This window comes from Myodes glareolus, chromosome 9 (genome assembly GCF_982192425.1).
Source record: "Myodes glareolus chromosome 9, mMyoGla1.1, whole genome shotgun sequence".
Lineage (NCBI taxonomy): Eukaryota > Metazoa > Chordata > Mammalia > Rodentia > Cricetidae > Myodes > Myodes glareolus.
Window position 1 is genome coordinate 89,292,184 of NC_142034.1, and position 14,414 is coordinate 89,306,597.

The following is a 14,414-nucleotide window of genomic DNA, read 5'->3' on the forward strand; positions in this document are numbered from 1 at the left end:
CCATCTGGTCCTGGGCTTTTTTTTTTTTTTTTTTTTTTTTTTGGTTGAGAGACCTTTGATGATTGTTTCTGTTTTTTTAGCAGTTATAGGTTTATTTCATTTGCTTATCTGGTCTTGATTTAATTTTGATAAGTGATATTTATCCAGAAAATTGTCCATTTTCTTTAAGTTTTCCAATTTTGTGAAGTACAGATTTTAGAAACATGACCTAATGATTCTCTGGATTTCCTCCATATCTGCTGTTATGTCCCCCCTTTCATTTCTTATTTTGTTAATTTAGATATTCTCTCTCTGCCTTTTGGTTAGTTTGGATAAAGATTTGTCTATTGTTGATTTTCTTGAAGAATTGATTGTCTAATTGATTCTTTGTATTGTTTTCTTTGTTTCTATTTTGTTGCTTTCAGTCATCAATTTGATTATTTCCTGCCATCTAGTCCTCCTGGGTGAGTTTGCTTCTTTTTGTTATAGAGTTTTCAGGTGTTCTATTAACTCACAACTGTGGGAGTTTTCCAGCTTCTTTATATAGGCGTTTAGTGCTATGAACTTTGCTCTTAACTCTGTTTTCATTGTGTTCCATAAATTTGGGGTATGTTGTGTGGTCATTTTCATTGAATTTTAGGAAGTCTTTCATTTCTTCCTTGACCTATTGATGATTCAAGTGAGCATTGTTTGATTTCCATGTGTTTGTGGGCTTTCTGAAATTAGTGTTGCTGTTGAATTCTTATTTTAAGCCATGGTGATCTGAAAAGATACATGGGGTTATTCCATTTTATTTTTTTGGTATCTGTTGAGGTTTGCTTTGCTACCCTAATATGTGGTCAGTTTGAGAAGGTTCCATGAGATAATAAGAAGAAGGTATATTCTTTTATGTTTGGAAGGAATGTTCTCTAGATGTCTGTTAAGTTCATTTGAGTCATAACATCTGTTTGTGCCCTTATTTCTCTGTTAATTTTCTGTCTGACAGACCTGTCCAGTGGTGAGAGTGGGGTGTTGAAGTCTCCCACTATTAGTGTATGTGGTTTAATGTGTGGTTTAATCTTTAGAAGTGCTTCTCTTACATGTGAGGGTGCCTTGTTTTGGGGGCATAAATGATCAGTATTGAGATTTCTTCTTCATGGATTTTTCCTGTGACTAATATAAATTGTTCTTCTTTGCCTCTTTTGATTGATTTTAGTTTGAAGCCTATTTTGTTAGCTATTAGGACAGCTACACCAGCTTGCTTCTCAGGTCTATTTGATTGAAAATTGTTTTCCCCAGAGTAATCCGAGGTGATGTCTGTCTTTGAGGTTGAGGTGAGTTTCTTGGATGCAGCAGAAGAAGGGATTCTGTTTTCATACCCATCTGTAGCCTGTGTCTTTTTATAGGTGAGTTGAGTCCATTCATATTAAGAAATATTAATGATCAGTGATTGTTAGTTCCTGTTATTTTAGTTTTTGTTGGTGGTGATGCTATTGTGTGTGTTTCCCCTTTCTTTGGGATTTGCTGCTGTGAGATCATCTATTGTCTGTGTTTTTGTGGATGGAGCCAACTTCCTTGAGTTGGAGTTTTGCTTCTAGTACTTTGTGTAGGGCTGGGTTTGTGGCTAGGTATTGGTTAAATCTGGTTCTGTCATGGAATATCTTGTTTTGTCCATCTATGGTGATTGAAAGTTTTGCTGGGCATAGTAGTCTAGATTAGCATCTGTCGTCTTTTAATGTCTGCATAATGCTTGACCAGGACCTTCTGACTTTCATTGTTTCCATTGAGAAGTCAGGTGTAATTCTGATAGGTCTGCCTCTGTATGTTACTTAACCATTTTCCTTTGCAGTTCTTAATGTTCTTTTTTTATTCTGTATGTTTAGTGTTTTGATTATTATGTGAAAAGGGGACTTTTTTTTGATCCAGTCTATTTGGTGTTCTATAAGCTTCTTGTATCTTCATATGCATATCTTTCTTTAGGTTGGGAAAGTTTTCTTCTATAATTCTGTTGAATATATTTTCTGTGCTTTTGAGTTGGACTTTTCCTTCATCTACTTCTGTTATTCTTAGGTTTGGTCTTTTCATGGTGTTCCATATTTCCTGGATATTTTGTGTTAAGCTTTTGTTAGATTTAGTGTTTTCTTTGACAGATGAGCCTATTTCCTCTATTGTATCTTCAGCACTTGAATTTTTTCTTCCATCTCTTGTATTCAGCTGTTTATGCTTGCATTTGTGGTTCCTGATCATTTTCTCATAATTTCCACTTCTATAATTCCCTCACTTCGTGTTTTCTTTATTGTCTCTGTTTTGATTTTCAAGTCTTGAATTGTTTCTTTTATCTGTTTCATTACTTTTTCTTGATTTTCTTTAAGTGATTTGTTGGTTTTTTTCCCCCTAATTTTTGTCTGTCTTTTCCTCCATTTCTTTGAGAGAACTTTTTATTTCCTCTTTAAGGGCCTCAAACATTCTCCTAAATTTACTTTTTAGGTCATTTTTTTCTGTTTCATCTATATTTGGTTGTTCAAGTTTTGCTGTTGTAGGGCCACTAGTTTTTATTGGTGTTGTGTTGCCCTTTGTGGTGTTGAGTGTGTTCTTACCTTGTCTACCCATCATTTCCTCTGATTGGTGTAATTGGGGCTGTGTCTCTGGTGATCAATCTTCCGGGTGCCAGTGGATCCAAGGCTCAGTTAGTTGCTCCTTGTGGTGCAGTCAGGACCTCGGTTCCAGTCACCCTCAAGGCCACTCAGTGTTCCTAAGGGTGCTTTGGCAATTCCTGGGGTCATTTGGGCCTGCTCCCATGCAGGTTGCTTGCTTGGGGCTGCTGCCACTGAGGTCATCACCTTGGGCCTGCTCCAGCAGAGTTCGCTGAGTCAGGCCTGCTCGGACAGAGGTAGCTGATTCATGCCTAGTTCTGCAGCGGTCTCTGGCTCAGGACCTGCTCCCTCAGCGGTGGCTCCCTTGGACCAGCTCCTGTGGAGGTCGCTGCCTCAAGCCTGCTCCAGCAGAGGTCACTGGCTCAAGACTTCTGTGGAGATTGCTGCCTTGGGCCTGCTCTGGCTGACGTCACTGACTCAGACCTTCTCTGGCAGAGGTAGCTGGCTCAGGCCTGCTCCTGTAGATGATCCTGGTTTGGGCCTGGTCCTTCAGAGGTCTCTGGCTTGGGCCTGCTCCCTCAGTGGTCGCTCCTTTGTACCTGCTTCTGTGGAGGTCACTGCCTTGGGCCTACTATGGCAGAGGTGGCTGGCTTAGGCCTGCTCTGGCAGAGGAGCAAAATGTTTTTAAAATGCATTTAAGGCCTGGAGAAATGGCTCAGTGATTAAGATAGTGGTTCTCAACCTGTGGGTCATGACCCTTTCATAGGGGTCACCTAAGACTATCAAAAAAACACAGAGATGTACACTGAATTGTAACAGTAGCAAAATTACAATTATGAGATAGCAACAAAAACTATTTTGTGCTTGTAGTCACCACAACACGACAAACTGGGATGCAGCATTAGGGAGGTTAAGAACCACTGTGTTAACAACGCTAGCTGCTCTTCCAGAGGACCCAGGTTCAGTTCCCAGCAATTACATGGCAGCTCACAACCACTCTAACCCCATTTCCAAGGGAACTAATGCCCTCTCCTGGTCCCCACAGGCACTGTGTGTGTGTGGACATACGTGCTGGCAAAATGCCAGAACACAGAAAATAAACTTTGAAAAAGAATAACAGTTAATGGTATAGAGTATCACGTAGGCATGTAGAAAAGCTTTCAACCCCTGGTCTTCTCCAACCCTCCCTCCTACAACACTTCTAGATATTGACTGTTTCTGTAATATAGAATTACATGCTCGTGATTATGTAAGTACATTCACAGTACCCTGCACTTGTCTGCAAAGACGAAATATTTACTATCTAGGCAACTTCAGAAAATGTTTGCCAGGCCCATTCATTGGGCTTAAAGGAGATGATTTTCAATAATCTAGGTGAGCCTGACCCAATCAGTTCACAGGTTTTAAGGACAAGGCTGGGGGTCCTTGATAAAGATAAAATTGTATCTCCTCACTCCTGCTTGTATTTTTAGCCTGCCCCATAGAATTAGATAGAAATTTCAGTTTCTGAAAGTTAGTGAGAGATATCAAGGGGATAATGTAAATACTTGATAAGAGAAAGGCAGCTTCCACAATCTGAACTACAGATAAATAAATGTATATATATTTATCTGTGCATGTGTGTGTGTGTGTGTGTGTGTGTGTGTGTGTGTGTGTGTGTGTGTGTGTGTATTTTGTGGTATCTGTTTGGATAAGGATGGTTCCCATAGGCTCATGTATTATAATGTTTGGTCCCCAGTTGGCAGAACTGTTTGGGAATAATAAGGAGGTGTAGCCTTGTTGGAGGAGGTATGTCAGTAGGAATGGGCTTTAAGATTTCCAAAGCCCATTCTAGTCTCAGTTAGCTCTCCTGCTTCATGCTTGTGGATCAGATGTAAGTTCTCAAGCATTGCTCCAGTCCTATGTCTGCCTGGTTGCTTCCATACTCCCCACCAAGAAGGTCGTGAACTCTACTACCTTTTTTTTTTTTTAAAAAAAAATTGCCTTGGTCATGATGTCTTATCACAGCAACAAAGCAGTTACTAATATATGAGTACCCCTCTCTCTCTCTCTCTCTCTCTCTCTCTCTCTCTCTCTCTCTCTCTCGGCTTTGGTTTTCTGGCAAAGCCCTGATCCCACTGCTAACTGTGAATGATGCTATGATGCTCCTGTGGAATGTTGGCCTCTGTGTCTAATAGCCCTTCCTAGGCTCAGTAGAGCAATTGTGACTATTCCCAAGGGACCCTCAAGATTTGGCCTGTTGACAAGGAACTGTGGGGAGTCATTAGACCCTCCTTCGGGACTTTAGCCACTCTTTTCTGTATCTCCCTGGCAGCTGCATGCAATTCTGTCCCAGGTGTACATAGTCTCATAGTCTGAGAGTAGATAGAGTAGGTAGGTAGTATGTGATAGCTTAACCTATGCAGCTATAGGAAGTGGTCATCCATGCTGGGGTGAGACATTTTAGTGGTGGGGCTGTTTGTGGGAGGTCACCCATGCTCCTATAAGTAACTCCTCAGCCATGCTTTCATAACCAAACCCAACGAACTTTGGTTTGTCAACCTAGACTTGAGAGGAATCATTGCTACGGCCTGTCGTTAGCACCCTGTCTCGGGTAAGCAGAGGGTTCATGTGTTCCTAAGGAAAAATTCACCTAACAGATGCACCTAAGCTGTGCTGTCAGAAAACTGAGAAGTCCATAAGTTAAAATGAAAGGAAACTGGTATTTTGTAATCGCTGTCAGTGGCGATATTGCCTAGTCTTTCCTAATGTCTTTGGAGTACACCGGAAAAGGGGTTATGGGAAATGATAATGAAGAAAGAAAATTCAAGCAGATTTAGATCACTGTTACTGTGTCCCTGAGAGAGATTTTCCTTTTCAGATAGAGTCTATTCCAGGAGCAAAATTCAGATTTTGTCGGGAAATGTCGGTCTGAGCCACCCTTCCTATGTCTTTCCCAGCTTGCTCTTGCTGGTGACACGAGTGCTCTTGACCTGGCACCGTGAGCCCATGGTGTGCTGCTTAAGTACTGTTAGGGGGGAATCTCCTGAGCGTTCATCAGATTCTCCCCTGAATCCACGGTGCAGAAAGGATGCCAACTAAAGTGACTTCTCCATCTCTAGTGTGTCACCCGCGGTGACACGGTCTTCTCCAGTCCTCACGAAAAGCATGAGGGGTACCCACTCGTGGCCCGTCCTCCAGATGGAAAGCCGAATCACGGAGAAATGAAGATCAGTCCACCGAGCTCATGCTTAGTCATTAATGGGGTTCAGCAGTCAGGAGAACCCTGCTCTTGTTGTCTGGGTTGGCTTTAAGCACCTGCCGGCTTGTAGTCACGTACCTGGGGAAGAGACAAATTGAGGGTGGGCTCCAAGTATTGTGGGCAGCCTTCTAGCCCTGGGCAAATTTGTGTGTCCCTGCTGGAGAAGAAGGGGGAGGCGGCAGTGAGAACCCAGAGGAGGGGAAGGCGGACCTTGAGAGAGAGCGCGTTTAAAAAGAGGAAGGAAGTGGGGCCCTGTAAGGAGCCTAGCCACCCCCAGCCAGCTTCTTCACTAGAGAACAGAAGGTTCTCAAGGCTCCGGTCTAGCCATGGCCCCTTGGCGCAAAACTGACAAGGAGCGGCACGGTGTGGGTAGGTGTGGGCACCGGGTCTGCAGTGCAGAGGAGGGCAGGTGGCTGGAGGGCCTTTCTCAGGTCGATGTGATGGCTCGTGCAGTATGGGTGAGGGCAGGGCATGCCGTGCAAACTTAGGTCTGGGACTCAGAGTTTTTCTCCGGCTGCTGCAGCCACTGGGCTGAAGGAGAAAACGGGGGCTCTGAGAAAGTGCATCCTTGCGTTCGGCCCAAGCACTTAGGCATCCTCAAGATGAGGTGTCGTCGTTATTTTGTAATTCAGTCCCATGTGCCAAACTTCGCATTGCATAGAGCATGCTCCGTCTCTCCACCTGCCTATCTGGAAGCCACCATGGCTTCCTCTACCATCTCCAAAGCCACACCATCTGCTGGTTTGCTCTGCCTGTTTCTCTGAGCCAGGTGACGCTGATTGACTCCAATATCCCAGGCATCCATTTTATAGAGGGACTGAAGCCTGTAGAGTCCTCCTCTAGCCCGGGGAGCCTTTGAGAGAATGGTTCCTGTCAGGTTATCTGAGATTCGCTGAGCAAAGAGCCTCATCAACTTCAGCCATCTAAACTCCCAGAGGCCTCTGCTTCAAATTGGGGGCGGAAGTGGTGGCTTGGGGGGGGGAAGGGAGGTGTCAGGTACTGTGACTCTAAGTGGCATCGGTGACGAAATCCTCCCAAACTCTTAAGTGCGAATTTAAAGGTTATTTGGGGGATTTCCACACTGCCAGATTGCAGACACCACCCAAGAGAGGATAATTCAGCAGGCCAGGCCTGAGGCAACTCAGAAGAGGGAATGAGAGATGCAGGTGTGTGTGTGTGTGTGTGTGTGTGTGTGTGTGTGTGTGTGTGTGTTTTCCTGCACTACTTTGTGGGTGCTCAGATCTATCCATCCAGCACTTTGACACTTTGAAGCACTTTAAGATGAAAGGACCCTACCAGAGAACAGACAAATCATATCTGCAAGGGGTCTCAGGTTACCCATCTTTAAAATGGGAAGTTTGAAATAGACTCAATAAGGGCCACTTTAAAACTCCAAAGCTTCTCCAACTCCGCCCTTCCCAGCTGAAGGTATCCTGCTAGCAATCTGCACATGAATGGAGGAGGGACAGTAAAATGGGCAGGACACGTGGGTGGATGAACCCTTGTGTCCCAGGGGATGAAAGCTGGCAATGGTTCAGTGCAAGGCAAATGGAAGTCGCATCTAAATTATATTCCTGTTTTCTCACTCTATGTCCAGGTAGGAACACTTTCCTAATTCATAGCATCCCATTGTGAAGGACACTAGAGACTAAGGGCATGCAGGCTTGGAGGGAGACAAAAAGCTAGAAGTGTATGAGGAGTTAGGAAAGCTCCGCCATCCCTGGGTTCTTTTCCAGCAGGTACATTGTTCAGAGTGGGTGTTGCTAGCTGTCCTTCCTGTGGCCTCATTGAAAGGGGTGCTGATGTCGCCTGCTGCAGCCCCTCCATCACCAGAACCAGGCGCTTTCTTAGCCGCCTTGAGGTCTGGTGGGCAGTTGGCGTTCACCAGGTTATCTCTAGTTCCTGCTGCAGCCTTGACCCAGGCCAGCATCAGAGTTATAAGTTTGGGTTGTGATGTCAGAACTGAGTTCAAATCTGCACTTGTTTCTTCGTCTATATTGAGGTGAAGATGAGGATGATGATGATGATGATGATGATGGTGGCGGTGGTGGTGGTGGTGGTGGTGGTGGCAGCGGTGGTGGTGGTGACGATGATGATGGTGTGTGCAGGTTTGATGGAATTGTTTTGGAGACTCCCTGGAGTGATAATTGTAAAGCGCTTGCTAATGCTTCTGGCCAAGATCAGGGGATTTATCGTAAAACGAGCAGCCGCAGAATCAAGAGAGACAAAGAATGGTGGGCCCAACATCGACTTCAGCACAGTTGCTCCTAGTAAGACGGTAATGGTTTAAGTGTGCGAGGTCCAGTCTCATCTTTGACTTTGGAAACATCTGCGTGAGAGAGTGTATTATTAGTCCCACTTTACAGGTGAAGACTCCGAGTTCATGTAACTTGGTGATAATGAAGCTGACTCTTAAATTCCACTGCTCCCAGACTTCAGGCTTCAAGTACTACAGGCATTTGTCACTGCATCAGAGGGCCCTTGAAGGGAGATGTCATAGATAAAAGTAGAAAGCTCCTGCATGGCATTTGGATCAAGCGAGAAGTCTGATGTGGTTTTAGTGGATGTCTGTAGGGAAAAGGGAGTTGCTTAGAATTAGAGTGGGAGGGGTTTGCATGTCTGGACTTACTTTTGTGGTTCCCAGGCTTTTGAGTGGGAGTGTCCCATGTGATAAAAGCGGCCGAGAGATGGGCAGGGGGTGGACATAGGAAGGGCGGCGGGCAATAATTCTGTGCATCTCTAACTGCCTAATCGGTTGGTCTAACCCGGATCCACTTAAAATTAGCATGACACCTGGCATTTGGAATCTCCATCACCTCCGTGAGATTCTGGTCAGTGATGCTCTCTTTCTTGGAAGAAGAATGGGAAGGGATGGAGGGAGGAAGGAGACAGAGAGCGTTGGGCCTACGTCTGGCTGTGGGTGAAAGCAAACCTCTGAAATAGTGGATTGGTTGAGGGACACGTTCCTCTTGCTGCTCGCAAAAGCCATAGAACCCCGACTCCAAGGTGACCTTGACTGAGTATCACTCATTTCCCATTAGTGTTCCTTGTACATTTACCAGCCAGGGTTTGCTGCCCTTGGAAACCTCCACCCAGAAACGTGGTGAGAGGAAAGGTAGATTGGTCCATCATGTTGTTCCTGCTGCCTTCTCTGGATGCACCCCCTGCCTCTTGAACCAGGTTGCCTGCAGAAGCTGCAGTAGTCAGATCTTCCTTACAGCCATCAGGAATGATAAGGGAACATGGAAGGCATGGCCTTTCCCTTTAAGAACACTTCATCTGAATGGATACTTGGCATTTCCTCTTACAGCCTATGGGCTAAAACCTAATCACATGACCAAACCTACCTGCCAGAAGAGCTGGGAAATGTAGTCTGAATCACAGTCAGTCAGATATTCAGCTAATATTTAGTAAGTTCCCCCTGGAGCAAGCAAGGAAGATAGAGTAGATAATATAGATATTGTAGATAAAATAGTGACGCACATGACAAGACTCATTTTAAACATGCTTCTGGAAGCTGACAGCCCAGCATCAACCGGCCAGGACGGCAGCTTTCTGTGGCCTCTAGTTGTTGGCAGAGGGCCATTTACTGCTTTTTCCCATGGTTTCTTCTCTTGGCACCCACACCTTTGCTGTCTCGCATTTATCTCCTTATAACAACACTGGTAAGAATGAATTAGGGCCTCACACTTAGGGGCTTCATTTTAATGTATTCGGCTCTTCAAAGTACTTGTTGCAGATACAGCTCTTTTCCAAAATGAAATAGACCAGGACGTTAGCTTTTAAGTTTTAAGGAGACACGGTTAAGTCCATAACAGATCATGTGTGGTCTCTGCCATGGCGGCCAGAGACTCTAAGTGAGGCCTCAAGGCAGGAGTCTTCAGATTGAGAGCTCTGAAGTGGGCCCCTTAGGCAAATTTGTATGGTATTTCACTTATGCTCATAGGGAGGGGAAGAAAATCTCCTTTCTCTCCCTTTCTTGGCTAGTGCCCTGTAAAGGACAGATTAAGAAGAAAAAAAAAATGAGCAGGAGGTGATTACAGCCACACCATGCTAATGCAGGGAGCGCCCAGGAAAGAGCAGTTCAGGGGTCTTTGAACTTGCCCTTACTCGGCAGCTCAACAAGGGGAGAGTAGGGTCTCAGAGAAGTGTCGGGATAAACGGAATGGGTGTGGGCTTCCAATGGACAGGGACTCACTCTGTGAAGCCCATCTCGGAGCCAGCCTTCTATGGTTGCCAGAGTCACAAGGGGCCCCTGTGGGCGAGCATTTATGTCTGATGTGTTTTCAGAACTGCCTGGTTCTTATCAGGTAGAGGATGGTCCTCCAAAGCTTCTCTTTGTAGCACTCGAGTCTCACTTTCTTCCGGCTTAAAATAATCAAACCAAAGTGGCCTAGCTGGGGGTGGCATCTTTTGAATCTGTAAAGGCGAGATGTTTGTTCTTACCGCTTGGGGTCTCCAGCTTGGGGTTTTGAACCCCCTGAGGGGTGAGGAGTGTCTTCCCTGAGCCTCCTTTGCAGGTGCTAGTGATGGCTGGCATTTTGGGTATTCCTTGGCTTGGGGTTTTGAACCCCTTGAGGGGCGAGGAATAATCTTCCCTGGGCATCTTTTGCAGGTGCTGGTGATAACTGGCATTTTGGTATTCCTTGGCTTGCCAGTACATCACCTCCATTTCACCTGGGATTCCCCTTTGTCAGTGCATCCCCATCTCTCCTTTTAAAATGAGAACACCGAATCCTGTTAGATTTGGGGAACCCCTAAGGACCTATTTTAATTTGATTATCTCTGGAAAGACCATTTAGTGACATGAATTCACATTCTAGGATACTGGAAATTAGGACACTAAGGTCACTCTGTTTTAAAGGGCAGGGACAAGATTCAAATCATATCAGGGTCTGCAGAGCAGAGAAGGGATTCTATTTCATATCCCAGTGGGAAGGATATGGAAGGGCTCTTGTCTACTTTCTAGTTCAGGGGTGTGGAGACCCTTGTAGTTCAGAATTGATGTGGGATTCCCCTCTGTATGCTACTAGTGCCACTGGTTAATAAAGAAGCTTCTTTGGGCCTGTGATAGGGTAGAACAGAGCAAGGCGGGGGGTGGGAGAGAGAACTAAACTGAATGCTAGAAGAAAGAAGGTGGAGTGAGAGAGAAGCCATGGAGCTGCCAGAGGAGAAAGAGGCAAGCTGTCAGCCAAAACCTTGCCAGTAGGCCATAAGCCTCGTGATAAAATATTAAATAATGGAAATGGGTAAATTCTAGATGTAAGAGCTAGCTAGCAATATGCTTAAGTGATTGGCCATAAGGTGATTTAAATAATATAGTTTCTGTGGGATTGTTTTGGGAGTCTGAGCGGCCGGGAAATGAACAAGCAGCCTCATTTGACACAGAACCTCGGACAATGCTGTTTTGGGTTGTTTGTTTGTTTGTTTTGTCTGTACCATGGGTTGTTATAATGAAGGACAATATTCATCCCAATAGGTCATTTTAGATATGTGTGGTGTGCGAGCAAGTGATACACTTTAAGGCTCAAGAGAATCACCCTGAAATTCAGGAAGTATGAGCAGTCAGGCCTCTCAAAGGTCATGAACTTGAGAAGCCCTGAAAACATATGCCTCCTCTCCCAACTTCCCAGCCTCTCTAAATACCTCAGCTTTGTTCTCCAGGTTCTCCCCGTCACCCCCTCGGATCCCATCACTCTCTCTTAATTCCGATATTCTCTAATACCCCTGCCTGAAATCTGTTTGACTTCGTGTTTCATGCAGCTGCTGAAGCTTCTGTGTCCCCAGAGGGGAAGATCCAGAATGGTGGCCTGTTCCATCTTTTCGAAATGACAACCTGTAAAGCAGGCCATGGTTTCGAGAGGGAGCAAGGGGGTTGGTTCGTGGGGGGATTGGAGAGGAAAGGGAGAACAATGTAATTATAGTTTCTTTTAAAAATATTTTTTTAAAAGGCAAATCTTATACTATCACAAGAAATGGTTGTTATCTTGAATATCATACTTAGGAACTCAAAGAAACAAAACCCCTTTCAAAAAAATCAGTCAAAACAGCAAAATAATGCAATTGCTTCTTAATAAATATTTTGATTTTGAGTTTTAAAATGGCCACTCAAGCCACTGTCAACCTAACTCTCCTCAGGGTGCTGCCCCTGCCAGGTTCAATTTGTTATGGCTCTAGTCAGGTCATATGACTAGATGCTACTATTCTAGTTACGATGTTAGATATGTACTAGTTACATAGTACTAGTTACATATGTTACTCTTTTAGTTAGCGGTATGTGAAGGGGAGAATGCTGTCTGCATAGGAGGCAAGCATGTAACCTGCTTCACTAACAGCGAGAGTAAACTCGCCTGCAGAGGACCCAGTTCTACTGCTCTAGTTGTCAAGGCAACAGGAAACTCTTATTTACCCACTTGCTCACTCACTCTTTCCTTCGTCACTTATTTCCTGTATATTTGTTTGATATTTCCCAGGTCCCAGGCATCATGTTGGTCACTGGGGCGACTAGAATTAGCCCTGAATGGTCCCTGCCCTTTAGGAACTTACAGTCTGGTAACAAAGACAAAGGAAGTTTGTGGGTCAATCAGTAAGCATACAGTTAGAAATTGCGTTGTGCCCTGTTGAGACAAATGAATACTTGTCTTGTCCATGGATGAATATATTGTGGAGAAGAGTTTTAACTGATTATCTGAGCAGATCTCTGACCAGTGGGAATAGAATTCTAAGAGATGCTTGGGGGCATCTTGGGAAAAGAGGTTAACCCTTATCTTGGAACTAGTCCCCAAATATTCATTTGATGCAACAGAAACACATGGATTGAAAATGCAGTTCTTTTCCAATGCTAATTCTTTGGTGGCTGGCCGCCTCCTCTGTGAAATTCCAGCAGCTTGGGGTCATTTAGACACACCCTTTGGGTTGGTTGATTTGTAAGGAGATTGGATATACGGGAGCCTCACGAGTCAATATCCAGCTTGGCTCCCACCATCGTGTCTACATCTGAAGGAGCTTTGGTGAAGGGTGCGTTTTGCAAACTCAGCCTTCTCCTGAGTCCAGCATCCTCACGGTTTTGCTGTATTTTGAGACAGGAAGTGTGGTGCCGTAATGTCCTGCTCATTTCTGGATGTCTGGGTTTGCTGCTGCTTTTAAAGCTTGCAAGTCTTTAACCATCAATCACACATAGGCACCGCAGTCCGCATTCTGCAGCACATACTGAGCAAATGGGGGATGACGTTGTTTTTGTTGTCACCCAACTCCAGCAGAATCTGTGCAGAGACACCTCAAATGTTCCCTCTAATAGGGACTTGCTCCCTTACCCCTTCCTGTAATTGATGTGAACTGAGCAGCAGTCAGGCTGAGTCAGTGAGCTGCTGAAGACATATTGTAGTTTGTTCTCAGAGAACATCCTTTGTCTCCCTGCCCCAGCAAGGATGCTGCAGGCTCCTGCACTGGCTTCAGTGACAGAAATGAGGCCTGGAGGACTGGGATGCGACTGTCACAAGGATGGATACTGCTGTAGATTTCTCTCCAGCAACCAATCAGAGAATTCAGAGTTCTGATAACAGATGGTCCTTAGGCCAAGGGCTACTATGGCAGAAAGAGGCGGGGTTCATGTTATAACATGGCAGAGGGTGACATGTGGTGGGGCAGACCCTGAGACACCCTGACAGGCAGGATCAGTTGCTGCAGAGTAACAACACTGGTTCCAGCTAAGTGTTAAGGTTTTTCCTGGTGTCTGTTACTTTTCTGTTGCTCTGAAGAGACACTGTGACCAAGGTGACTTATAAAATAATGAATTCAATTTGGGGCTTGTGGTTCCAGAGGGTTAGTCTTCGTGAGTGTGGCAGCAGGCATGCCGGCATGATGCTGGAGCAGGAGCTAAGAGCTTACACAGAGAGAGAGCTTTCTGAGATTGGTGTGGGCTTTTGAAAGCTCAAAGTCCACCCCCAGTGATATGTCCCCTCCAACAGGGCCTTACTTCTTAAACCTTCCCAAATAGTTCTACCAGCTGGGTACCAAGCATTCAAACATATGAACCTCTGGGGTCCATTTTCATTCAAGCCGCCACACCCAGCAAGTGAGACGTGTGTGTGTGTGTGTGTGTGTGTGTGTGTGTGTGTGTGTGTGTGTGTGCTGGCTTCACTAACTGCAGCGGTAAGGGAACTTCCTAAGGGAAGAATATTCTGGTTGGAAAGCAAATGCAATGCAAATAATGTCTCAAGGAGGAAGTCGCTTTGATGTGTAGGAGGCCAGGGTGACCGGATCAGAGGTGGAAGTGTAAAGACAGATTCTATGGGAGGTGGCCGTAGGGAGTAATGACTTGTGGGTATCACGGGGACTTTATAGCCAATGGTCAGGTGGGGTGAGGTATCTCAGGGGTTGGAGAAGAATAGAAAAATGCCACATCTTACGCTTGGGCTGACAGTGTCATGGGACGTGACAAGAAGGGAGTTAAGTGTCATAGCAGAGAGGTTGCTAAAACAGCTGCTGCAGGGACCTAGATAGAGGTGGCAGTGGCTGTAGGTATGTTGACATGGACCCCACTTCTGAACATATGAAGTGTAGGTGAAGCAAGGGGGTTTTCCTCATGAGTTAGACAAAGAGGAGTGCAGGGTGGTCCTAAG

General features: G+C 45.2%; 1 protein-coding gene across 1 annotated transcript in view; it reads left to right on the top strand.

Moving 5' to 3' along the window:
- The first annotated feature begins 6,039 nt into the window (after positions 1–6,039).
- Positions 6,040–14,414, top strand: part of Dock2 (dedicator of cytokinesis 2) — a 408,709-nt gene continuing 400,334 nt past the window's right edge. The window contains exon 1 of the mRNA XM_048436014.3: positions 6,040–6,162. Within this exon, the coding sequence (XP_048291971.1) occupies positions 6,120–6,162 (43 nt within the window). The 5' untranslated portion in view covers positions 6,040–6,119. The remainder of the gene's footprint in view (positions 6,163–14,414) is intronic.